The sequence below is a fragment of the Amyelois transitella genome, chromosome 20 (assembly GCF_032362555.1).
Source record: "Amyelois transitella isolate CPQ chromosome 20, ilAmyTran1.1, whole genome shotgun sequence".
Taxonomy (NCBI): Eukaryota; Metazoa; Arthropoda; class Insecta; order Lepidoptera; family Pyralidae; genus Amyelois; species Amyelois transitella.
The window spans coordinates 5,761,232-5,787,017 of record NC_083523.1 but is presented as its reverse complement, the minus strand read 5'-3'; the positions used below and the strand labels follow the sequence as shown (position 1 = coordinate 5,787,017).

The following is a 25,786-nucleotide window of genomic DNA, read 5'->3' as shown; positions in this document are numbered from 1 at the left end:
TGGGTGACCGATCTTGATGATTCCCATCCAGATATAAAGTTGTTTCATTGCAACGAGTCTAAGAGATCAGTGAGTGATTGCAACCGAATTGCAAAGTGAATAGGCGTTGTTGCCAGATAAATGCTCATCAAATTTACAACTCTGGTACTAGGTGCAGCAGAGTTGTAAATTGTTTGTAACCTACAACCGATTAGCCGAACAAGTATTATCATCCAAGTGACAGTTAGGCTATCTCATTTTAACTTTCGAATGCGTCGCAGAATATGAAAGAGACATTGAACTTAAAAATGATATTGTTTTTGTAACTTTGCTGTCAACATGTTCCTATTCCTATCCAATTTTTTTAACAAGTTTTGATTTCAAGTAAAAAAGGTCTGATTCTGTTTCAGAATTTACAATCAATTTATTCTCTTTTTATGCTAGAATCGCCTGAATAGGTTAATTTTCTAGAAATAGTAAAATCTTTTGTTTCTTAAAGTGAAAAATGATGGGTGGTTTCGAAGATGAAAACTGTGCTCAACACTTGTTGTGATTGAATCGAACGACGGTTTCGAATGTTTCATTTCAATCGCCATTACGCTACTTTTTGTAATGGTTGTACTAGCAATAAATTTTATTTTATGCGTGAACAAAGTGACCACTTTTTAAATCACGTAGGAAAACTTCTTTAAAGGTTTGATGTATTTATTTTCATAAAAAGAATAAGTTTCTTTCAATTTTGGCGGGAGTGCTGGCACATTCTGAGTCCGTCGTAGAATTACGATCTGTCATCTGTCGCCCCCCTGGCCTCGACGTCGCCGTTATAGCTTTATTTTTCACTAGTTTTCACCATTCAAATTAGCAGTGCAATAGTGAAATTCGTGGTGCGCGATTGATGTGGACAAACGATGATGCGTCGCGAATAGGCGCATTGGAAATGGATAGCAGAGGAGCTTGCCCAAGTTACGAAGCCGGGTTTGATGTTTGCGACCCCCTGGGGTCCGTTTTGGAGTGGTCAGGTCGAGGCCCAGCACGGGTACTGCGTAGGCGGTGCCGCAGCGAAGGCATTGATCGTTCGCCGTATGAGGATGCAACTCTCGAGTCGCATCGTTCGGCGGATGGCATACCACGACAGCGGGTTCTTCCAAATAAGAGCTACTTCACATTGAATAACATTGTTGAAAGCCGTTCTAACCGCTTCAGACACGAGTGCTCGCTCCCTGCTGCTGAGAACGGTGACTACATAATGGCACACGAACTCAACAGGCACCATGGGTAAGTAAATCATGACAACATAACCTATAATATGTTGCCCAATCTGAATGCATGCCAATTGTTATGACATGTTATGACATATAATTTAAAAATTACTTATTTCAATTTTTTGTTTGTCCTAAATTTATACCAGAAAATATAATGTAAACATTTATTTCATATAATAATCTCTCTTTCAGATATCAATCTGGAAGATCAAAATTCGTCAGGACTAGTCCCACCAGACCACTCTTGGTAACAACATTATCCAACACAAAAGTAGATGATAATAGATTGCCAAAAGTTGAAGAGTTACTTGAGAAAGTTGATCATGAAATGATGGAGGTGCAAGTGGCTAAGCAACCTTTGAAATCTATACTCAATAATCCATTACCAAAGTCCCCTCCTCAAGGCATACTTAAAAAACCTAAGAATAAGTCTCATCATGACTCAAAAGTAAGCATTGAAGGCCGGCGGCGGCAGAGGGCTTCAAGTGAATCTGACAATCTTTACTGCAGCTTCCATGTTGGTTCCCCTATACCAGGATATGATAACAGGTAAGTGCTTTAAAAAAGCACCACACAAGAGAATTACCCGTCTCAAAATTCTAAAATATAAATAGGTCAAATGTGCATTTGCTTTACTTGAAGGTGGTTCTAAAAATAGTCTTTCTTCTAGTTAAGGCTGGTAAAATGTATACAAATTATAAATAAGTAAGGACTTATTATGACCTAAAACATAAAGGTAGAAGTAATTCATACCTACTTAGTCTGTTTTTTTATTCTCAATATTTACCATACCTTAAATATTAATTTTACACTTAAACATTATGGTTATTTTGTGGACATGATATCTCTGAGAATTCGCACTAACGAATAATAGATTAATTTGCTTCCATAATGCCTTATCTGCATGTTGAGTTTAAATGACACCTATCTTATCTTTATATCAGATCTTAATTTTATATGCCTCTGCAAATATTTTTAAATCAGACAATTGCTTATTCTAGTTGGTTTGGATGTCTATAAAATTTAAGTGATTTTGTCAAAATGTTTTAATAAGATAAATCTAAGTGTTAAGTCTAAAGCCTTAAAAAGCACCGTATAAATCATGATTAACAATAGGTATGATTTTGAAGTTGTCTTCATATTGATTTCATTGTAGTTTGACCTTGATTATTAAAGTAACAATTTTTAAAAATTACTGTTTACTTACAATTTTATTTGTCAGAATAAAGATAGAATACTTACTTGCTTCGCACAGTTCAACATTTTAAGCAAAAAGGTTTACTTGTAAATATATTTCAAGTTCTCCAGTACATCAATTTAATTTATTATGTTTGTATAGTACACTGAACCAACACCATGTAAAATCCAAGAAAAAACTTTTCTACTGAATACACAATAAAAAAAACTTGTCATTAATTTAAAAATATAAACCATTTCATCTTCTTTCCAGAATGACATACCTCTCTAACAATACAAAGCGTGCAAAAGATAACTCGGGTACAGGATACTCCTATGGTACTGCCATAGCCTCCCTGAGTAGTCCTCCCAGGTCACGGACCACTAATCTAAATGAAGTGAAAAATGCAAGGTGCTCATGCAAAGAAGTCATAGTGACACCAAGGGATGAATTTCATAATGTACATGTTTTGAGGACCACTGCTATCAATAGTGACACTGTTGGTGATATTCCTAATGGTGAAGTTGTGAGTATATTTAACTGTTCTTTATTTATAACATGTATTTTAAATGTTGACCAGTGAAAGTGAATGTCAGGTGTAATGTTTACAGCTGTTATGATAAGATTTGGTATTACTCGCACTAGTAAAGTGTTGTGTCAGCCTTTCATATGCATGGCGAAAAAGCATTTTGATAAAAAAATATTCTCTATGTTCCTGCTGTGTAGCTGTTTCTAGAGGCTAACAAAAATTCAATCATCAATCTCTAAAATCAGATTAGTGTGACAATTGATTATTGATTGATTCTTCTTCTGCTTCCTCCTGACTTTAGTTCCGGTTGCATCTTCACCACTCTGGAGAGGAGCCCGGGGTAGGCCCTTGACCTTTGATTATTCATTGATTATTAATCGTATATTGCTCAGAAAGCAAAAGGGAAAGGATCCTGTAGCTAGACTTATGATTGATACGCCACTACTTGTGCCGTGCCGTTTTTATACTGATAAATTATATATTCTATCAAGTTAGCAATACGACAGAGGTCACAAAGATAGAGATTTTAATAGTTATATTTTCCGAATTCAGATGCGGTGATCGTAATTCTAAAACCACAATAATTTATGGTTTCTTAAATTCCGATTATTTATTAGGTATGTGATTTGTCCAAGGCTTTTGAATACATGAATCTATGTACATGTATTTTGCCTAAGCTGTAATTAGGCAATGAATGGAAAATCTTATCAATCAAATCGTATTTAACTAATCTGAAAGTAGTAATAAGTATTCTCATAAAAAGGTATTAATACTTGTTGATCATCCATTCAAAATAGGCTTACCTCAGGGAACTATAACCGCAACGAACTAACTAATTATAGGTCACTTGTTCCGACTCATATGCGAGTATCTATTCTTTACGAGTATACGTTATGCCGTGTATTTTTAGAAACTGAGATATTTCTCATTTTCTAAAAACACACAGCAAACACGTAATTTGAAATATTGTCAGATTGGCTCTTTTAAATAGCGTGCTGTTAATTCGTAAAGGATAAGACCGATGTTATCACACAATCACATTTTTTTTTCGTTATAACATTATATATTATTATGCGTTAATTCATACATATGGGTAATCTAGTAGTTGTTTAAGCTCTGATATTAATTTTATTTATTTATCCGTTACCGTACTGTATGTACGGATATATAAAGAAAATTTAGTTAGATAAATTTGAATGACTCAACAATCAAGAGGTTGTCAGTTGTCATCCGTATTTAAATCGTGTTGCATTTAATATCCTCTGACCATTATTTTGTCTTTTGAAGATAATGTTAAAATATTTTTGTATAAAAAAGAAAGCGCAATTCCTTTATCTTTTTATGATAATTGGCAGATAATTGCTCGGAAATCTGAAGCCCTAATCAGTAGTCAGTATAATGGATTACCTGACTGGCTGTAATTTCATAATATTAGTTTTAGATAAAAACTCGGAGAAGGCATATAATCGGTCACTTCTCAGGGACAAAATATCTTTAATGTCATAAACGCTAAGTGGGTTAGTGTAATGGTATTTTGTCGTCGTCGGCTCGTGTGCCTGAAAACTTAAATAAACCTATTGCGTGTTGAAACTCAATTTGTTTAATGCTCTTCTATTTGCCAGTGATCAAAGTTATTACAAGTTCAGCAATTATCTGTTCGCTATTGTTTCTTCCGGCTTCGCTGTTCCGTTATATGTCAACCTGATAATATTTCCTGATTTCCATGTAGCCTAGTTTGTCGTTCTAAATGTTTATGTAATTGTCTAAGCCCCATAAGTAGCCGCGGAATTTTTCGTAGGATATTTTTGAGTAAGTAAAAAATGACGACAGATGTTGTTATGGCGTGAAGACTTGTTTGATACACGTTGACGTGTACAATAGTTTTAGCGGTGTTGTGCAAGAAGTGGCCATGAATGTGCGCGCTCGTTAAAACTTTTAATATCGAAGCCAAGATGAGAAAAATAAAAAAAATACTTCTCAAGATTTGCATATGCGTAAGTGTTTATCGTTATATCGCCTACAAAATAAGTGATCTTCATCTTATTTTTCCTTTATGCAAATTTCCGCAATTTTTGGTATCCTTATTTTGATGCCGGTAATACTTTCTGTTTAAATGCACTCAATGATTATGTAATTATGGTAGGTATTAGAAATTTCTTGATGTATAATTTATCTTTGAGATCACATGCAGATTGTTCTTTTACCGCAAAAATGTATTTTCTTTCATGTTAAATATGATCAATAACTACATACATTACACGTTATACACCTGTTTTAATGTTTATTTAAAGTTTTGTAAGACAGTTTATTTTCTCAATGTATCTAAAGCACGTCAATTGTGCTCGTATTCGTTAAACTCTTGATCTGCGGTGCAGCTTTTATCCAAACTGTAGATTTGGTAGATAGCGTGGAGTGTGCCTTAGTTATGCTATAGTTTTCAAAAATAAAACTGATGTAACTTTCAGCTCATTATGCCGTCATACTGGTTACCTCTAGCTTACACTCCTCTTGTTGTCTGTTTAATTCGGTACTCTTTAGATTTTATTGTGGCTCCAATTCACGAGACCGGGCGCAATGCCAAATTGTATAAAATGTCAATACGAATGCAATATCACTGTTTCTAACTCGCGAGATCGATCGGACATCGATTTAATATCGTTATTATATCAGTCGTGAACACAATTGTTTTTTACAATGCTGTAAAATTTAAATTTTATTTTTTTACCATTCAATCAGGTGTATGTTGACCGCTGGGATAGTAACCTTGACATATTTTGTGTTATATTTAAGTGCGCACGTGTGCACTGTTCAAGGTGTGAGAAAAGACAAATATGTGATGCAAATAAGAAATATGTTACATCTGTTGCCCAAAATACATGTGAAATAGTTCCAGCCAGCGGTAATAGGATTCTTGAAGACAGCATGTGTTAACCGCTTCTAACTAACGTGTGTTGGAGTGTCCAGAACTAATGTTAAAATGGTAATCTAATAAACCGTAATGTAATTACGGAAGAAGCGTAGGAGAGGCCTACGTCAATAAATATTTTCTGAAACTAAAATATTTATATTTTGCAAGTGTTTCTAATTAAATATAAGATGAATTTAGGGCTTAGTGGATTGGACATACTTTTTTCATCTTTATTGGCGCGAAACTATTAGATTTTGTGTGCATAGTTTTTCGCGTAGACTTTATTGTTAAAATATATTTAAGATTTTTATTTAGCCCTAAAACTTAGAGTAAAAAACTTTATATACTTTTGTCAGGAGGCAGTTGGCATCTCTGTATTGCCATTTTCTGGTATTATATGTGTAATATTTCTGAAGAGTTATATGTTGTTTATTATGTTGGATGTGTCGATTTATCCTATAATATATCATTTAAGAAAATAGGAAATTTGATGATTTATATTTTCGTAAAACTATCTCACTGATATGGAGAACCACAAGATGTTTAAAAAAAATTGTGAATCATCAATCAATGTTGTGTTTATGCGTATGTAACTCATACACACATCAAGTCCTATCACTTGCCGCGTAGACAGAGCCAACTGTCTTCAAAAGACATGATGGCCACGTTCAGCCGGATGGCTTAATGATGGAATTCATGTAGTTAAATTGCCTAATAAAAACTTAAATCCAATATTTAATGCGCTATAATAATATTGTAATCTACATTGCACCAAGATTACATACATTTGTATATAGATAACTGATAGTTGCTTGGTATGTGATCAAATGTGACGTTATCACCTAAAGTGATTTATTAGGCGACCAACAGGAAGAAGCAGGTTGATTTGTTACATAAAGTATCAAGTAAACTACTTCCTGAGAGATTTGATTAAGCCACGAAATCTTTCCTTGAACGAAAATATAAGGAAGGCTTAGGAAAAATATTAGCTCAACAAAACGACGACAAACCAATCGTAGTTAATGGGTTGCGTGGGCCAGACGACAGTGACTAGGTGATGAATTTCTTTAAACACTTATTTAATTCCCATAAAATTTGAATAACAAAAAAAATACACATTTTAAGCTAAGAGATAACGAGCAGACATGATTTTTCATAATTCGCACGTGAAATGAAGCGTCGAGTGACTAATGTCACGCACGCCCATTTCAATAATATTAGTCTTCACCTACTTACCATCTATTTTGGTGTTACAATACCTGTTGACATTTACCAATCTGCTGACTGCCAATAACGGCCTGATGATTCAGGGTGTATCCCTTTGACAGTTAACCATGGAACTCCTCTAAATATAGACTAATTCGAGATGTTTATTATTAGCTTGCTTGGTCATACGCATCAATAACCTCTGCCAATGATGCGGTGGTGCGTTACAGTTAGGCAGAAAGTTAAAAAAAATATATAACAAAAACAATAAAATTTTTTAATTTTATATTGATTTTTAAAAATTGTTTTGTCATACATTCTAAAGTTATATACGTTTGAGATAACAAATACCACAGAGTCGAAGTTAGTAGTTCAATGGATAACATCACTACATAGTATAAAACAAAGTCGCTATTTTAGTCTGTTTGTCTGTATGCTTAAATCTTTAAAATTACGCAACGGATTTTGATGCGGTTTTTTGTAACAGGTAGAGTGATTCAAGAGGAAGGTTTTTATGTATAATTTTTTCCGAATTTTGCACCCGTGCGAAGCCGGGCGAGTCACTAGTAAAATATAATTGCAGAAAATTAGGTACAGCAATAATTGTTAGATTTCTGCATTTTGTCGCAGTCGCAGTTCACTTGTATTGCGATGCCATTTGTATTTGTGATAAATATTTGAATTGAAATCTTAAGAACTAGGCAAGTCGGTTCAATGCAGTTCAAACGCATGATGTGTATGTTTGCGGCGACGTCAGTACGTTCTATGTATTTCTACGGTTTCACGTTAATATTATAAAATTATTAATAGTCGTATACGTCAAATGCCCTGCTACCCTCAGAAGATTACGTTAAACGTGGAAAATAATTTAGAGCAAAATTAACGTTTGCTGATTTACTGACCGAAGCCTGACGTAAATGTCAACATTGTCGTCATGCAAACAAAAGTACGAGTATGTTAGAGTGGGTGTATGTATGTAAGAGTAAAAAGTGTCGAAATAGGAATGTTTGGGGGTGTGAAACTAAGTAAAAATTAAAGCATGCCGTAACGACTTTTGTCTTATGATATTTGCTTCTAAACTAAAATCAATTAGCCTGTAAGTTATTTACATATAATTAATTCGTTAGTTGTAGTTTAAACTAGTTGTTAACGAATAACAATTATAATTAATTTTAATATTATGAAAAAGTAATAGGGATGTTGAAAATGTTCTTTTATTCCTTAACCTTACTGAAATGTAACTTTAACTTCATCAACCGCTTGGTGTGTCCGCAGATAAAGCTCATGGGCACTACGACTTAAACTTTCGTCCTTTCTTTAGTCCCTTTACCTGTTTTGCACGAAATAATAAAACACTGTTTAATGAAAACAACAATGGTTGTACTAACATGATAATTTTTATTATAGCCTCGTCAAGAAACTCCGACCCCAGCATGCCCAGCGGTGAGCCCCGCGTTACCAGTCAGCTCTGTCACCGCGATCCCTCTAAAGAAGTCGGTCAAGTTGGTCAAGAAGAAGGTCAAGTCGAAAGTCAAAGTGGTGAAGATGAAGACGAACAGCAAATTAGATATATGCGTGATTGAGGGAGAAGCGGAGGAGTAAGTTTGGATTTGTTGCAACTTTATTATTCATTCATTTTTGCTATTTTTTTTGTTACAAAAGAGATAGTTCTATGTACATGTGCAATATGTGTAAGAATGCAAAGACAGATTTGTTTGACTATTATGAATACTCATCAGTAACCATAGTCACCCGGGACTTTGAATGATTGATGAATCAAGAATTTTTTTAAATTATGGTAGCAAGTCTTTACCATGTTATCTGCCTGTCCCAATGAGCAACGGGCGTATTAAATTATGTTTACCTGTCCTAATCCAAACTTTGCTTGGGTATACGCTGCCATAGGGCATACTTGCATCTAGTGCTCTTTTAATATTCTGTGGTTTAGATTGAAACTCAGGTTATTTAGACGACGAACCTATTTCAGTGCTCACAGCAGATCACCGTCACCAGACCACATGGAATCGTGGTCAATGGAGACCGATCCAGTTATACCGGAAATAGAGAAGATTGAGAAACTACCTCCTGCGCCGAAGAAAGAGGAGGTGTCGGAAAAACCGTCTGCCAATGGTCTTACAAGTAAGATGAACGGTGCTGTGCCAGCGAAGAAAATTATGTCCAAAGGTTGGTTTACTGCTTTATGTCAATAGATTACATTTTGTCCGCATATCCGCTCGCGTTGGCGTGGGGCGACAGACAAGACAGACGGACAGCTAGACTCATAGGCAAACTACGCACACGGAATATAACTTGAACGGAAATGGCGGACAGCCATAACCACATGTTGTCCATGCCTCACTTCCAGTGCTAGTGTAAATTTGCACTGCGCATAGGGCGCCTTTTATGCAAAACATTTGAAGCACATCTTAAACAATGCTTAGATATTTTGAATATCATCAATTTTTATAGTACGATTGTTAGCCCCTTAGATGGCTCTTTCTTTATTAAGTGATCTTCAAAAAGAAAACAGAAACAACTAGTCGTTTTAAGACCCTTTACTTCTAATTGGGGTTGCCATTGAGGGACACATACATATTGTTCTTTTGAATAGTGACTTCTCTGCATTATTTAGACGTTTACGAGTGACTGTATGCTCTGCTGACGACATTTCTAATTAACACAAGTTTTCCATTCAAGTTTTGGCAAGTGGCCACAAGCGAGTGAGTAAATTGGTTTGTGACATGAAATATAATACCTGGGTTTTTAGTAGATTATTCATAAATCAGAAAATGTCTTGTGTTTCGAAAATCGTAACTTATCCTATTTTAATAGTAGGGAATGACACAGTATATTGGCCTAAATATATCGTCAGAAAGATCAACGAAAATTATAATTAGATCGACAAAAAAAATTATAATGAAAAGACAGTTAGATACATATATATTTCTATTCTTTTCTCCGTTTAGCCATTGGTTGACTTGACGGTTTCTTAGGTCCATTTGAACGTTTAATAGAATACTGTCTTGCATCAAATATCCATGCACTATAAGTAACATTTATTACATCGTCAAACCAATTTTCATGTCAAAATTTGTTACCCAACTTAGCATATGAATTGTCCACAGAGCAAATGTTCATAACGGCATTGCATACGACGAATCCTTTCAAAACGTTGCCGTCACGCAAAGGTTAACTATCTATTCTAATCAACTTTATTTTTATGTAGTGTAAGGTTGTTTTTGGTTTATGCTTTACCTTATTGAAATTTAAAAAAGGATAGTATTAGTTAGATACGAGTAGGTTTGATAACGTTTAGAAATAGATAAGTTATTCATGTTTACCATTAGAAAAACGGTTTTGGAAATCCAGAGAACCATATCGCTCCTGTCTACTACATTTTTATAACGAATTGACATGTTTTAGTTTTGTACGCTATTGGTTCGCTTAGCATAATCATGCTGTTTGTATGCAAATACTGTCACGAAAATATAACAAACAATATGTAACTAATTCAGTTCATTTTTATATTAAACTTGCTTATTGTCTTTTTATACAAATATTAGTAGCAAATTCATTAAAATTAACGCTTAATTAAGTATTTTTTAACATACATCCGATGCCCTTAGCAAGCCCATTTTACATAATAATCTTGAGATGTTTTGCGTACTTTTGTATTTATTTAAAAGCTCTGATCAAATCCGAATGATTCCAGAATCGCCACTCAGCATCCCAGACTCGATCACAAGTTGCCTTCGACCGTCTCTCTTCCCCCGCGTGCCGCCGTACCTCCGCTTCGTGGCCCACGATGACACGATGCCTCTCAAGATACCAGCGCCAATACAGAAACACCTTAAATGGAAACTAACCACAATCACGCCTATAGTTGTTAAGAAAACCTTGACGAACTCAGGGTTTAGATTGGTTAAGAGCGAGTGTGATACAGCTGAATGTCCGCAGGAAGGTAAGATTAGATTATTTTTTTCTCTCTGCCTCCTGGTTTTAGTCCCGTTTTCTTCCTTACCACTCTGGAGAGGATCCCGGGGTATGCCTTTGACCATGGATCCTGGGTTAGTCAGGTTTTTACACAAAGCGACTGTCGTCTGACCTCCGCAATCTTTGTAGGGGAACCTAACCCGTATTGGATTGATCGTGGTTACACATCCAGGTGCCTGAATGTGCAGGTTCACGATGTTATCCCTCACTATAAGAGCATCGATTAGTATTCAAACTAATGTACATAACTTCGAAAATAGTCATTGGTACATGGCAGGGGTGGGATTCCAACCTGTGCCTTTTTGCGCTACACGCATTTTTAACCGGCACCTTACCGATTTGACCACTGACGCCCTTGATAGCTTGTTCATTTGACAGTATTATTTTACAGAGACCGTCGAATGGATAGGCATATGGGGTAAACATATGAAGTCGCTCATGTTCCGAGCGATAAAAGACGGTCAGAAGATGAACCACTTCCCCGGGACGTTTCAAATCGGTAGGAAAGACCGATTATGGCGAAATCTTCAGAAGTTAGCAACCAAATATGGTGTCAGCGAGTTCGGAATCATGCCCAAGACATATGTACTGCCCCATGATATGAAGCTGTTGAAGCACGATTGGGAGAAACATGCGGCTAATAATGAGAAGTGGATTATTAAGCCGGTAAGTTGATTAATTATCTCCGTTATTTAGAGTATGTGCGTTAGTGTAGGCCATAACTGCGCGATGAAGATTTTTTCTCGAAATCTTGACTAAGGGATAGGATTACATGTGCTTGTGATTCTTTTTTTAGGCGACGGGCTAGCAACCTGTCACTATTTGGATCTCAATTCCATCATTAAGCCGAGCAGCTGAACGGGGCCATTCAGTCTTTTCGGGACTGTTGGCTCTGTCTACCCCGTAAGGGATATAGACGTGACTATATGTATGTATATTTGTATTTCTTTATTTAGTGCATAATGCACGTAAAATATACATTGTGGACTTAAGTCCACAACATTAGTCAGGCATTAATGCCACAAGGCATTCTCTGCCAGTCGAGTCTTTGCACCAAACTGCGATGGATATACGGGTGGTGCGATAACTATCTGTCAGAGTGAATTATGTCCTCTTGGAAAACTATTAACAGTATTTTTACTTAATCTATCTGTTCCAGCCCGCGTCAGCCCGTGGCACGGGCATCAAAGTGGTGTCCCGTTGGACTCAGATCCCCAAGAAGCGCGCCGTAGTGGTCCAGAGATACGTGTCGAAGCCGTACCTCATCAACGGCAACAAGTTCGACATGCGTCTGTACGTGCTCGTGACGTCAGTGCACCCCCTCAGGATATACTTGTACAAGGACGGTTTGGCCAGGTTTGCTTCAGGTAATATTATAGTTCTGTATTTTCGGGGTAGACAGACAATTTCTTCCAGTCAACCTTTGGTTAACAAAAGACCCGAGTAGGTACTTATGCATCTCCAATCCAAACTTTATTCTTTTTCCTCCTGGCTTTGTTACATTATCGCCATTTTCGAAAGGAGCCCGGGTATGCCTTTGACCATGGATCCTGTATTGGGTGAGTCAGGTTTTCACACAAAGTGGCTCCCATCTGACCTCCGCAACCTCTGCAGAGATACTAATCTGACCCGTATTTTAAACTTTATTGACGAGAATAAATTCGGCAGAGATATCATTTTATGTAGCTACAATAAAATATTTGTCCCTTTGTTACAGTGAAATACAATGATGAAGTAACGTCATTGAACGACCGTTATATGCATTTGACAAATTATTCAATAAATAGATTATCGAAAAATTACACGCCGAACGAGGACTTTGCCGCGTGCGAAGGACATAAATGGTGAGATTGCATACATTAACTCAATAACTTTAACACTTTAACTCGATATTTTTATCGCCTCATCGATATTAATATTTTGTGTAAAATAGCTTTATTTTTTTCATGTTATTTTATTGATTGGATTTGTGCATTAGTATAAGAATATATTCGAAATAATCGGTTAGAGTCATTAATCTTACATGGTTTAATCTGTTTAGTAAAATTAATTAAAGTATGAAATAGATGATGATTAATGTTCAATGATTGCATTCCAGGACACTGCAAGCCCTGTTCCAATACCTAAAGACTGAAAAGAATATAAACACAGACGCCTTATGGGACTCACTCAAAGATCTCGTGATCAAGACAATAATATCTGGAGAGGCCAGTATTAGTTCCCTCACCAAAGCAAATATTACTTCGAGGTACAATTGTTATGAGCTGTTTGGGATTGATGTTTTGTTAGACGAGAAGTTGAAACCGTGGTTACTAGAGGTAAGTTATTTTTGAGGATTTTTTAAATTATTAAAATAATTTAAAAAAGTAAAATTATTTCTTCGTAAGTTTTTGACTTTTGAATTTGTGCTTTCTTCAGGTAAATAATGTCGCCATAGAAATCAGAGAGACAGTAATTTTATATTATACTTGAAATGACATATAGAGACATGTTGCGTGGTGTCTTGTAACGCAGTTATCTGTGTAGTTCTTGAAAGCTGTGAAAAGCTGTGAAAATCCCAGAATTGAGATGCAATAATAAATGTAATGGCTTTACATTCACTTACTCCTTTATAGTCTGAATTTTATGTAAACTTGTTCAGATGCTTCAATTTATTGTTTTGTACATAGGTAAACATATCACCGAGTCTGCACAGCGCCTCGCCATTGGACATCCACGTGAAAGGCCCTCTGGTGACGACGGTGCTCAACATTGCTCAGTTCCAAGTGCCACTCAAGACCAACCTCGAGATGTTATCTAAAGATAAACCCAATAAATTGGTCAGTTTTAATTAAACAATTGATAGAACGTAACGCAAATTTTACAGATTCTTCACTCTGTTACTCGTTTTGTTTACATCCGTCACGAAAAATGGTCTTGTGTAAAAACAAAGTTTTTAATTGAATCGCTGACTCTTAATACAGGGGATGTCCCATCACCACTCATGGCTCTTCCCGTTATCCTCACTAAATCACGTTCTGGTTGCGCTCTTCTCGCTTTGGCTTTCTCTAACAGCTACTATTTTTGACTCCTTCCAAATTCACTCAGTAAAGGGTCAGCTAAATCCAAAATTTTGCAATTTAGATGTGGTGGAGAATATTAGTGACGAACATCCTCAATATTGAATGCCGAGTCATATAGAGACTTCTTTCTCTTCTGGATTGGGTTAACCAGGTTTTTCCACGAAGTTTTCACCCATCTGACCTCCATTATATTTGAAGGGGAATCTAATTCATATAGAATCTTGGTATCACAGTTGAATGCGCAGGTTTCCTCACGATATTTCCCTTACCGTAAATGCAAATTATTAAACTACTTTGTGTTTCTTGGTAAAGTGTTATCATTCTGCCATTTTATGTATTCCAGGGTGGACTGCCATACGACTGTAGGTTATATACAATTTATTTATCAAAAGAAGAGAGGGATAAACATATAATTTATACAAATATGGAAGACAGGGATTTGGTAAGCATGTCTTTATAATTTTTGAAATTCTTATCATTTAATCTTAACTGTTGCGTTTAAATCGTCAGGAATTGGTGGGATTACATAGTGAATTTTGATAAAACTTTGGAACTAAATAAGAATGCAACTTGTAATATGTAACTTATGACAAATTGAATAGAGATCTTAAATACAATTTGCAGAAGCACGTCAACCTTTTTGGTTGTATTTGTACTTATAATAAGCGAGAGATGGCATTGTAATGGTTTTTTATTTTTCCGCCACTCTATTTGTTGTAACGACCTAATTCGAATCCCGAATCTCATTTGCCTGGCTTGTTCGAATCCCTTGCCAGGCAAATGAGAAACTAACTTTTTTGATTGGCCTGAGTCTTTGAAGTATATAGACAATCATCCAATTATGAAATATAACATTTTTGAGTTAGTATCTCATAACACAAGTTTCGAACTTACTTCGAGGCTAACTCGATCTTTGTAATTTGTCCCGTATATATTTATTTACCTATTAGTTTGATTTTTGATGATTAACGCGAAACAAATTTGAACAGTACTTACGCGACATCCTATCAACCCTCACCCCCGACGACGTCCGCCACCTCATCCAAGCGGAAGACGAACTGACCCAGACCGGGGAAATGGAGAGAGTGTTCCCCACGCACGAGACGCACCGCTACCTGGGCTACCTCACCGGCCCGCGGTACTACAACCGGCTGTTCGACGCCTGGGAGTCCCGATACCACGCCAATAGGGACGCAGGTAATGGAGTTATCTGTCTTGAGATTGTTTTAGAGAGCAGTCCCCATAGCATGACACGTGTGACCCCGGTAAAAATCTATTGTTGTCCCGTTTCAAGTCATAATAAAAAGCGGTAGTTTTTCGTGCGATAAAAACGGCGTCGCGTGTGCGATGCTATGGGGGTAGGAGAGGACAGTTTCTCTTCTGTCCCCGTCCCAAGTCCGAGTCAGTAATCGGACTTGGGACGTGGAAAGAGTGTGTTTAACGCCTGGAAGTCTAGATACCATGACAATAAAGAAGCAGACTTACTGAAAATTATAAGTGAGAGTTGTAAGGTAAACGAGGAGAAGAAATGGGATGGTATTACGCACGGTTTTCTTTACATCTATCAGTAGGATGTGGTAGGAAATGTATGTACATTCAATACACGAATATTCGTATATTGAATATACAATTCGTATATTGAACGGTGTTTCAACTAACATGTTGATTGTGATTTTTTTTTTTTAATTTCATTGACATTATATGTAATAAAATTAAATTTATGTAAATAATATTTAAAAATTGAAATTTTATCCTAAGTCGAATTTTGCGAAACAGGCGTTTAGGAGACATGACAGACTGAGCCAAATGTGGACTCCCAAAACCATTACCCCAGTAATGTACGATTGCGAAAAAGAATATATACGGTATTTATAAAGATTCCCCTGACATTCCAGGGCTGGTGCTGCTCCGCAACCTGTGCGACATCGGCTACCACCTGGAGGTGCCCCCGGTGCCGCTCAAGGTAACCCGCCCGGCGCTCCGCTGGCTGCGACTCTCACTCGCTTTCCTTTGCGCGCTGCTCACTGCCATCCGGGTTTGGTGATAGTCACGGGCCTAGTTCTGTTATATACTGTGTACATTGGATTTATTTATTTATTCGAAAGACCAACAACCGTTTAAAAAAAATAGCGCTACGTATATGAAACAAAAGGTCAATTACAGGTACTCAGTGATACAAAACACTAATACAATAAAAAGGATGATTAATCTCTAAATTCTCAACAATAATTATTTACAAAGAATTAAATAGCTCACTAACCGTAATTCACTTTACTAAGTTAACATCTACTTATGCATTTAAAAGTAGTTGTTTTCTTTGTGTCGTTTAAAATCTAAAGCAAAATTTTTTTGATGAAAACTGTTAGGTTAAGTGAAAAAAGTATCACCTAAATAGGCGTTCATTGAATATGAAGCTATTATACCATTGGTATATAGTGTTTATTGCCCCTTTCAGTTCCGATCTATCTGGTATATAACAAAACTATGCATAAAAATATTTTTTGTTCACAATCTTTACTATTTTATTGTCAGTATTAGTTAATTTGACAAATCATCTTATAGTAGTAGTTTCTCAGAAGTGAAGTTTTAACGATGAGATAAGAATTAGTTTTTTCATCACTTTTAGATGGAACGAAACATGGGTGCTACTTATACATTACTATCGACAGACTTTTATTGGGTATGTACTTTTTTAAATATAAAATTTTCCTGATAAACTATTTTCATATTAGTGAAACTGTATCAAATTGATAAAGGTATGAATTTGGAGTTATAAGGATTGTGAACAAAAGTTCTTACTGTTTTCATGTATTTTAAGTTATCATATATGTGTAGTATGTTTATTTTATAAAACATATAGCTAGAACATAAATATACTATTATTATGAAGTTGAAATTTTTGGGATCGTTATAAGATATACAATTATATTATATTAGAATTCGCGTTTCCATATATAAGTTTTTTGGTACTATGGTCAACGATTATTGACTTAATATTATAACCAATTTGAAAGATATAAGGTTAGATAGACAATACAGCAATACTAATAATACTCGAGCGTGGTTTTTTCTCAGTGCAACGTGATAAGGTAAATATATAGTTATGTTAGTTGCCTAAGCCTAAATAGAACATGAACTGTCGAACCTTAATGCGACAAAAGATACCATGCTAGATAAATCTACGCCATTTGTGGATGAAATTAAAATTTATGAATTTGTTTGCATTTTTATCAGTTCGCTCTTTCAAGAACGTTGATAAGGTATAATGTCTTATCTTTCTTTTCTCTCTATCTGAGGTTAACCGCCGATTAAAAGAGAAGAACTAATAAGAAACTTATGTCAAAATTAACGTAAACAAACGTTTAGTAAATTATTAGGATGATTTATCCGGCACATTTGAGACAAGCCACAGACAAGAATAGCCTTTGTCGTTTGAGACAAGCCATAGATAAGGATAGCCTTTGTTGTTTGAGAAAAAACATAGATTAGGATAGGATCAAAAAGTAAGGGTGTTGTCAATTGCAGGGCAAGGCTGGCGTTAGCGTGGTGAGAACATTTTGTTACTCCAGCATGTTTTATTAATTTTCACAAATATTTCATTACTTACAGTTTTATTTTCTTGATTGTATAAATATTAAGACAGCATTCTTTATTTGAAAGAATATTTTTATTTATACGTTTTATTTATGAGAATGTTGTGTATGAGTATGTTTATCTTCTTTTCAATAAAAATCTTTGCTCTTCTTTATACGAGTGTTATTGACGTCATGTAAAAACGTTAAAGTATAAAACCAAAAAAAAAATTGAAGATTATTGACGTCATGTAAAAACGTTAAAGTATAAAACCAAAAAAAAAATTGAAGATAAACATACCATAAAACAAAAAAGTAATTTTTTTGAGGCTAACTAAAATATTAGTATTTTTAAAAAATAATTCGGGTTTCATTGAATATACTAATTTCTAAGTCTAGTATTCCTTCAAATTAAGCATTTCAAAAACTTTTAAGTTGGCATTTTAATATGTACATTTATTTGATTAGTATACTAGTTTTCAGGCAACTTACACATAAAGCAGTAAAAGCGAACATTGACCTTTTTTCTCTGTCACATACGTATGTATTATATTTGTTTGTGTTTTGCTCTTTTGCAAGACCAATATCAATGTAATATGATACGCAAGCGGCAAAGTTACAGGACAATGTTTTCTATTGCTTAGCCAAATATCGACGAAATGTTAAAAATAATTATGGCTGGTTTCATCAGGGCAAAGTGACAAGCGCGCTCAGGCGTGCTTACTTGGGTTGTAAGCACGTGGCTCACAGTAAGTGCGTAGAAAGGAACGGCGCCACCGATCGGGACCGTTTAGACACCCGTAACCCGTAACTGACGATGTTAGGGTGCTAGATCATAGACAAGCCATAGTGAGGCAACGTTGAAAGCTAGATGTGTCCATAAACGTGCGATGTCATAGCTAGAATCGTTTAGTAAATGAAAAAATAAATTTTGTAATTCGAATTTAGAATGTGGAATAGAATTTTGTTGATTACTTTTTTGTATGAAAATTGTTATGTCCAGTTACAAATTGTAGGTTATATGCGGTAGAAAAATTATATTTGAATAATAGAAGACGGTAAAATTAACCTGATTGTAAATAAATACCGCATGGGTCCCACGAAATGTCTAGTCATTTTTAAAATGAGCCTTATATGTTATTTATTGAATTTATTCAATTTTTATTAGGTATATGTAATATTGACGTACTTAAATGTGTCTAGTTTTGTTACTGTTGGTATACTTTTTACAAAAACTTAATGCTAAATGTAGAATTAATAGTAATAACGATAATTTTATGATTATTTAGGTGCAAGGTTGTTTAAGGTAACTTAATATGTCCCATACTTAGTCTTGGAAAATGGTGCTATTTCATTGGTAGATTAATTTGATAAAGTGACCTTACATACTAGATGGTAATTTAGTTTTTGTTAAAGCGTAATAATCGTATTCTATTCATAAATACCACCTATCATGTCTAAAGGTAGAACAAAAGTATAAATCGAATTAGTGTGTAAAATATGTTAAACATTTTTATGCTGTTATTTAAACTGTAAACATTTAGTTTAATACTTTTTGTAATTTTTTTTATTAAGTATTTATTGTTATATATATTTATTTTATTATATATTGTTCATTTAATCCACACGCCAGCTTTGCATGCTATAAATGCAGCCATATTTTTATGGCCCTAGTATAAAAAGATCTGCTATTTAGTTTTTTATAAATTAATACGCTTTCGCATAATAAAACCATTGAATTTTAATCACGTCTAGGAAAAATCAAAGGTGAGGGTATCAGTGATTCTTTAATAAAGTGTAATTTAATTTTCAATTAGATTCTGTCTGATTTTCTTTATATTATTGAGTCTCCAGATTACAAATTCTAGTCAGTTATAGACTTTAATTAGTTTTTATTAAAATAACCGATCGTTGAATTTTGTGTGCATGCTAATTTATCGATTTTTTAAGCGACAATACGCGTAATAGTTAAATGCTTTTTGAATTAACACTATGAAAAAGCAATCGCTCAGACCAAACAGGTAATAAAGATGGCGTATTTTCGTTTGAAACTATTTTTCTTCCTATACCGGATCATATACATAGGAAATTTGCATGGTCATCCTTATCGCACCTCGATCGCTCAATAAATGTGCTGATAGTTTCAACATTTAATATTGTAAAAGTAGTTGGAAGTAGATTTTTGTAGCTCTCGTTCTGTCTCTTTCTTGTGAGAAAGACCGCACGAGCGTGTTGTCTTGAATATTCGAGCCTTTGAAATAGTTTTATATCAATGAGGCTGCCTGGTTTCAGTTGTTTTTGCAAATAAGGCAAATTTTCATGGGCATTTTTCAGCTTTGGTATAGAAACCGACAGATAAAAAATTACTGCCCCTGAGACTACAAATTACTTATAGATTCCTATCATTTGGTCAGCCCTGCTCTTTTTCCACACATTTCACGTCTGTAATTTGAAATATAATGTTCGACAAAGAGTTCTAATCTTCACTTTATATCATACATAAATCATTAGATGTTTGATTCATCTTCATAATAGTAATTTCATGTAATATTTTTTCATTGGCACCGTTTTTACCTCGTTCATAGCTTCACTCACAGGGCTTCATGCTTAGCAACTAAAACATTTCAAAGTAGTTCTAAGTGTATCTAGTCAATGTCATTGTGATGTAGCCCAAATATAGATTTTTGTTTCAAAATCTTGTTTAGTGATTTAGAACAACCACATCAGCACAGATTGTACGTTGTGTCGCTTTACGAAATTCAGTTGATTGTCTCATTTATAAAGTTAGTCGCAAAGGGTGCATTTTCTCAATTTCAAGCGAGCTATTGGCTCTGTCGCAAAAAGACTTGATCGCAAATTGTTTTCTAGTCGTAAAAAGGTTTCTTTCGCAAATATGAGTTAAATAAAAAGCAAATAAAATGCATGCTACAAATGACAAATGAGACGTTTGATCCGAATTCCGGTTTATGAAAAAAGACGTTTTCTTTTTTCATGGCATAGGCATTAGGAATTACCTAATATTTAAACACCACTTCACTACTTAAGTGATGTTACCACCCTTTCCGACTTACGCAAAGCCAAAATAGCATCAATAAAAGAGACATGCAATTAGTGTAAGGCGACACCGTATAGCGATTGAGTAACGGTGCCCCCGCCCCTCCCCGTCCCCGTCCCTCCCTAGCGGTCCCCGCTGAGCGCGTTGGCTGCTTGCAGAATGACGTGGACGCGCCCTCGCCGCCGCCCTCCGAGCGCGCCTCGCTCCCGTCGCTGTGCGAGCTCGAGAGCGGCCGCGCCGCGCCCGCGCCCGCCCCGCCGCCCGCCCCGCTCGAGCTCCGCGCCTAGCGCGGGGGACCTCGACGCGTAGGGCCGCTGCCGGAGAACTCGCTGCTGATATTCTTTTTGTGCGCGTAACAGCTTCGGAGTGGCGTAGGTCGATGTACGTGTACGCAGCGTAGACGCGAGGCACACGGCCCTGTCTGTCGTGCCGGATATGTGACCTTTATTATTTAATAATCGGTAATTATTATTTGTATAAATTATTTGTAAATACCCTTGAAACCCATGGTACCTTTTTATGGCTATCATTTGGAATTTGAATTTTAAATTGTATGTGTAACGTTTCTTAGCAGTAGGTTAAAAGTGGCGTCTGCGCTGCGTGTAAGATAAGTATAGAACGCCTACGCAGGACAAATGATGTGTGAAGCCGCTCTAAACATGTTAATTTGAGATGTTCGCGTAATAAGTGATATGGACGTTTAAGTCGCGATACTATTATTAACTGATAAAGCATATGTCTCATCAGTTTGACTATTTTTTTTTTTTGGGAATGGTAATTTTATTGACTGACCGGGATCCAAGGTGTGATAAATATTATTTATTACGCAAATATCTTTTCTATTTCAGTCTATCTCACGAAATTCCAATACTGTGCTAAAATTCAATGCCCCTCAAAATTATGAATCTAATTTGTATTTTCTATAGCTGATTTTTTGTTGAATAACCAATTTAGAAAAATCTCAAAATATGAATTTTGTGAGATAGAACATTTGTTCTCAAACAAGCCTCAGTTGTTAATGTAAGCGTCCACATAGTTATACAGAAGCGGTTAGGTCCAGCGTCCGATGCTTTTCCTTGAGGAGTCTCAATATTTGAAAAAAATGTGTAGTCTGCCGCTATTGCGAGACTTGAGAGCTTATTCTAAAGTGTAAAATTGTAATTTGATTCTAAAGTGCTGTAAATTGACTAGTTAGTGTGGTCGGTTAGCAGTAGATGGTCAGATGCGCTCGCCATCTTGACATTCCTTTGAGCTACAGACTTCTACGTAGACAAAAGTAGTTGATCGTAGCTCGTTTTGGGAATAAAATAGAAAAATACTTCCTATGTCGTAATTTTAGTATCATATCACGAAATGATCAATAAAAAGAGAACAAATTCTAAGTAAAATATCATTCCGGAAGTACAAAATTGTTCAACATTATTTTCACTCGAAACTATTTATTTTTCGTATACGGAAATTTAAAACAATTTTCCGGGTGAAAATTATATGCCAGTAGCTGTAAACTGAACGTAATGCTCAGTTGTTTACTTCCTAAAATATCTTAAAATAATGCAAATAAAATGAAAAATAAAATGGAAAAAGTATAAAATTATATTAGGTACCCATTGAAGTTATAGAAATAGTAGTTGGTTTCAATGTTCAATGTGATTTTAATGTATAAGGGAATAATATATTTTCCATTAAGTTGTTGAAACCTTACTTGCCTTGTTCCGATATTTATTTTACTATTTATATTCGAACAGATATTATTATGAACGCTCATTTATTTCTATCCAATATCCAATCGGATTCTCAATTGATTTGTTTGTAATTTTCTTAAATGTAAATGAAATCATACAATATATTTTCAATTTTAGATCTGCCCCAAGTTAGAGTGTGCCCCAATATGTAGGATAATAATTATTTTTTAAATATATTCCTGACTCAATTTACTTATATTGATACAGAAAAAATTAAGAGGTTGCTTCTATAAATAACCCAGATATCGGAAGGACCAGGATAAAACGACTGCTACAATTTGAATTCCTGGCCAAGAAATGTATAATTTTATTAAAGTTCATGGCTCTTTTGAACTTCCGAGTCGGGTTATTTATAGACGACTTAATAGTGTTGGGCATATTCTAATATTGAAGATTTAATGACTCCGTTTTAGACCTACCACACATTATATTAGCAGATTTAAAGAAAGCTTGTAAATAAATCTCGAATTTATTGTAGCTTCATGAGATTCTAAATACGTTTGACGTTAATAATATTGAAAATTGCAATGTGTTCATTGTATACCTAGTGTTGCTAGCGTAGTGGTCGTCGCTTAGGCGATCTGAAATGTATTTGAATAGTGTTCACAAGTGATAGAGTCGATTCAGTATCGAAAAATCGTTGGTATTAGGATAAATAAACATTTGAATTGTATTCATTCCTTACGTTCCAATCAAAAAGTATTTGACTTTGCCCTAATGACTATAATGTAAACATTTATTATGTACCTAATATTAAAATAAATTATTTTTGGTCGTAAATAAATTTATGATTGATGTTTCTTAGTGTAATGATTGGATGTAAAGATTTCCCTCGTATGCTGTAGTTATTTTTATATATTATGTATGAAGTGACCTTGTTTATTGCTTATTTGAATTTTGACATTTTCTTTTAATTTTCTATGAATCAGAATACTGATATGGAGTTGTTTTGTATTCTGTTTATTTTGTAATTTCAGTTAAAAATTTCCGTCGCCCAGAATGTAACCAAAGAACCAAAATGTCGCGCATGCAAGCTATAGTCACTTGAATTATCCTTATTTTCTAGTAGTCTCCACTTTTACGCATTTATTTTAGTGCTAATGTACCTTCCAATGGCGGGATAGTTCTGATCTGATCCTAAGAAATTATTAAAAAATGAAAAATCTAACATTGTTATTTTATTTACTTAACTATCTTTTTTTGTACATTATTGTTAAATCGCCACCTGTTATTTAAATAAACGATTTGCTCAATGCCTGACAGGTCCACAAACCTCACTTACGATACCTGTGTTTTATGTAGGGCGTAAAATATTTAATACCGATATTTCGTAGAACGTAGTATTGTAAGTATTCTACCAAATGTAAAAACTGAGAATATCGACACTAAATGTGACACTTCTTTTTGTTATAATGTATAAAATTATGATTTTTTGAATGACTGAATTGTGATATGTGAATCCTGTTGCCGAATAAACAATAAAAAAAATGGAGATGCCGGGGATCGAACCCGGGGCCTTTCACATGCAAAGCGAACGCTCTACCACTGAGCTACATCCCCGTTTGGTAGAAACTCCAAAACTGTTAACATAATGTTAGTAAGGTCATGTAGGTATGAACAATACAACCTTCACACTTCGATATGTTGCGCTATAATTTATCTAATTCACGTAAGTTACAAAATTCTGTGTGGTTATTCAATTTGTAAATAAAAAACCAGCAAATATACCAAACCAACCGAATGCTTGGGTTGGGTTTTGTTTGTGACAAGTACCTAATCTGGGCCTAACGCCGCGCCGAATGCTTAACATTATATATTTGCTGGTATTGGTATGAGCCTACTTGGCACCAAAAATAGACTAAGGAATAATGAATCCTATCGATTAGGAAGTCTTAAGTAGCAAATCGTCTAATAAGCAATCTGCCTAGTTAGCTAATGCTACCGATGGGCTAGCAACTTGTCACTATTTGAACTATGACTTCCCTTAAGATTAATTAGTGATTATATATTTTAGTAAGTTAGAAATATTAATCAAAAATACATTTGACAAAACAGAAAATAATTCAAAGAGTTTGAAGGTTTGTGGAGTTGGTATGTTTGTTGCGTGTCCTTACAATATTATAACTTACTGCGTCCCAGGGCTTCGCTTTCGAAGGAATTTCGGAAAGTAAGTAAGTGAACTTACATATGTATAATTCCAGGTTATATTCTACTCATGTACAAAATTTTATCATCATTTGTCCAGTATATTTTGCGTGAAAGAGTAGGTAACGAAAACACACACATCCTTACAATCTTTTGCTTTAATAATATTAGTAGGATGGAAGCAGGATTATCATATTTATTTTTGTAGATAAGTGTCCAGGAACTTTGAGAAATTAAATATGTATTTCCTAAATGGTCGTTTTGTCATATTTATATTGATAGTTACATATTTTGCTGCATGGGCGATTAGCTAACTAGACAGTATACCCATTAGACGTTTCGATTTGTTGGACGTTTAGCTACTTAGACTTTCTAATCAAGATTCAATTCGTATATCCCACTAATCCCATTGAATTGTCTAACTTAATTTGAATACTCTCATTTGCCATAGTGCTACTAAAGGGAACAATCTTGTCCCAGCAGACAAACCCATTTGACAAGTGAAAACTTATTAATATTTACTTAGACTTATATTCAGATTTCTAATGTACTCAATATTGAGTCTCAGTCCACTCCGTTGAAGTCCGATTTTATTTACCCCTGTCTTGTTACTATCTATGTTCGTTCTCACATAATATTGTAAAAACACGAGAATCCAATCTGGATAACATGTTAACCATGTAACAAAGTTTTAGTATGGTTTGAAATTAACTCTTTGAGTCGTAAAGATAAGCATATTTATTGATGTGTAACAATTAATGCACATTATGCGCGTTTTAACGAGTCTTCAGTAAGATCTGCGGTGTGGATAGGAACCTATGCAGGACCTACTTACGTTCATCATGTTTTTACACTTAATTTGTTTTTAATTTCTGAACCTAATAAGGTATGTGACTGCGAGGTATTTTAATTAGCTATGATACTGTTAAAGAAATGTGTTTTGCTTTTGCGACGTTTGCGTATGCGCATGGTAATTATAATATATGTAGCTAATAGATACGACTTTAAACAAAACCTAAATAAGTAGATATTTTAATGTTTTTTTTTCTCGACATAGGGACGAAATTGACTATATTTACTGAACATGTCTCTGTCAAGATGCCAAGAGGATTTATTTTCAGATGGAGTACCTAAATTCCAAACGACAATGTTTTTC

At 35.0% G+C, this 25,786-nt stretch overlaps 1 protein-coding gene and 1 non-coding gene across 6 annotated transcripts; one reads left to right on the top strand and one right to left on the bottom strand.

Moving 5' to 3' along the window:
- The first annotated feature begins 314 nt into the window (after positions 1–314).
- LOC106131593 (tubulin monoglutamylase TTLL4) lies at positions 315–24,040 on the top strand. 5 transcript variants are annotated; one of them, XM_013330732.2, is made up of 16 exons: positions 315–1,254; positions 1,434–1,790; positions 2,692–2,944; positions 8,469–8,659; positions 9,049–9,245; positions 10,187–10,249; positions 10,774–11,022; positions 11,446–11,720; positions 12,214–12,421; positions 12,772–12,898; positions 13,153–13,372; positions 13,724–13,873; positions 14,460–14,558; positions 15,106–15,313; positions 16,012–16,079; positions 20,870–24,040. In XM_013330732.2, exons 1-16 carry the CDS (start codon positions 875–877, stop codon positions 21,050–21,052), a joined length of 3,228 nt encoding a protein of 1,075 aa, XP_013186186.2. In that variant the 5' UTR covers positions 315–874; the 3' UTR covers positions 21,053–24,040. The 5 variants fall into 5 exon arrangements, with proteins under 5 accessions (XP_013186186.2, XP_060806057.1, XP_013186188.2 ...); XM_060950074.1 differs by lacking the exon at positions 20,870–24,040 and adding an exon at positions 16,743–17,831; XM_013330734.2 differs by having other exon boundaries at positions 316–1,254; positions 20,902–24,039.
- Positions 23,974–24,045, bottom strand: Trnaa-ugc (transfer RNA alanine (anticodon UGC)). The gene has a single exon. It is a non-coding gene; the product is annotated as a tRNA-Ala (tRNA).
- Between the last annotated feature and the right edge of the window lie 1,741 nt (positions 24,046–25,786).

Excerpts from the sequence above, each read along its gene's own strand:
- LOC106131593 (XM_013330732.2), top strand. The coding sequence starts at position 875 with ATGTGGACAAACGATGATGCGTCGCGAATAGGCGCATTGGAAATGGAT. Across the intron at positions 12,422-12,771 it reads TTTGGCCAGGTTTGCTTCAG|TGAAATACAATGATGAAGTA; the intron begins GTAATATTATAG and ends CCTTTGTTACAG. Across the intron at positions 15,314-16,011 it reads CCACGCCAATAGGGACGCAG|GGCTGGTGCTGCTCCGCAAC; the intron begins GTAATGGAGTTA and ends CTGACATTCCAG.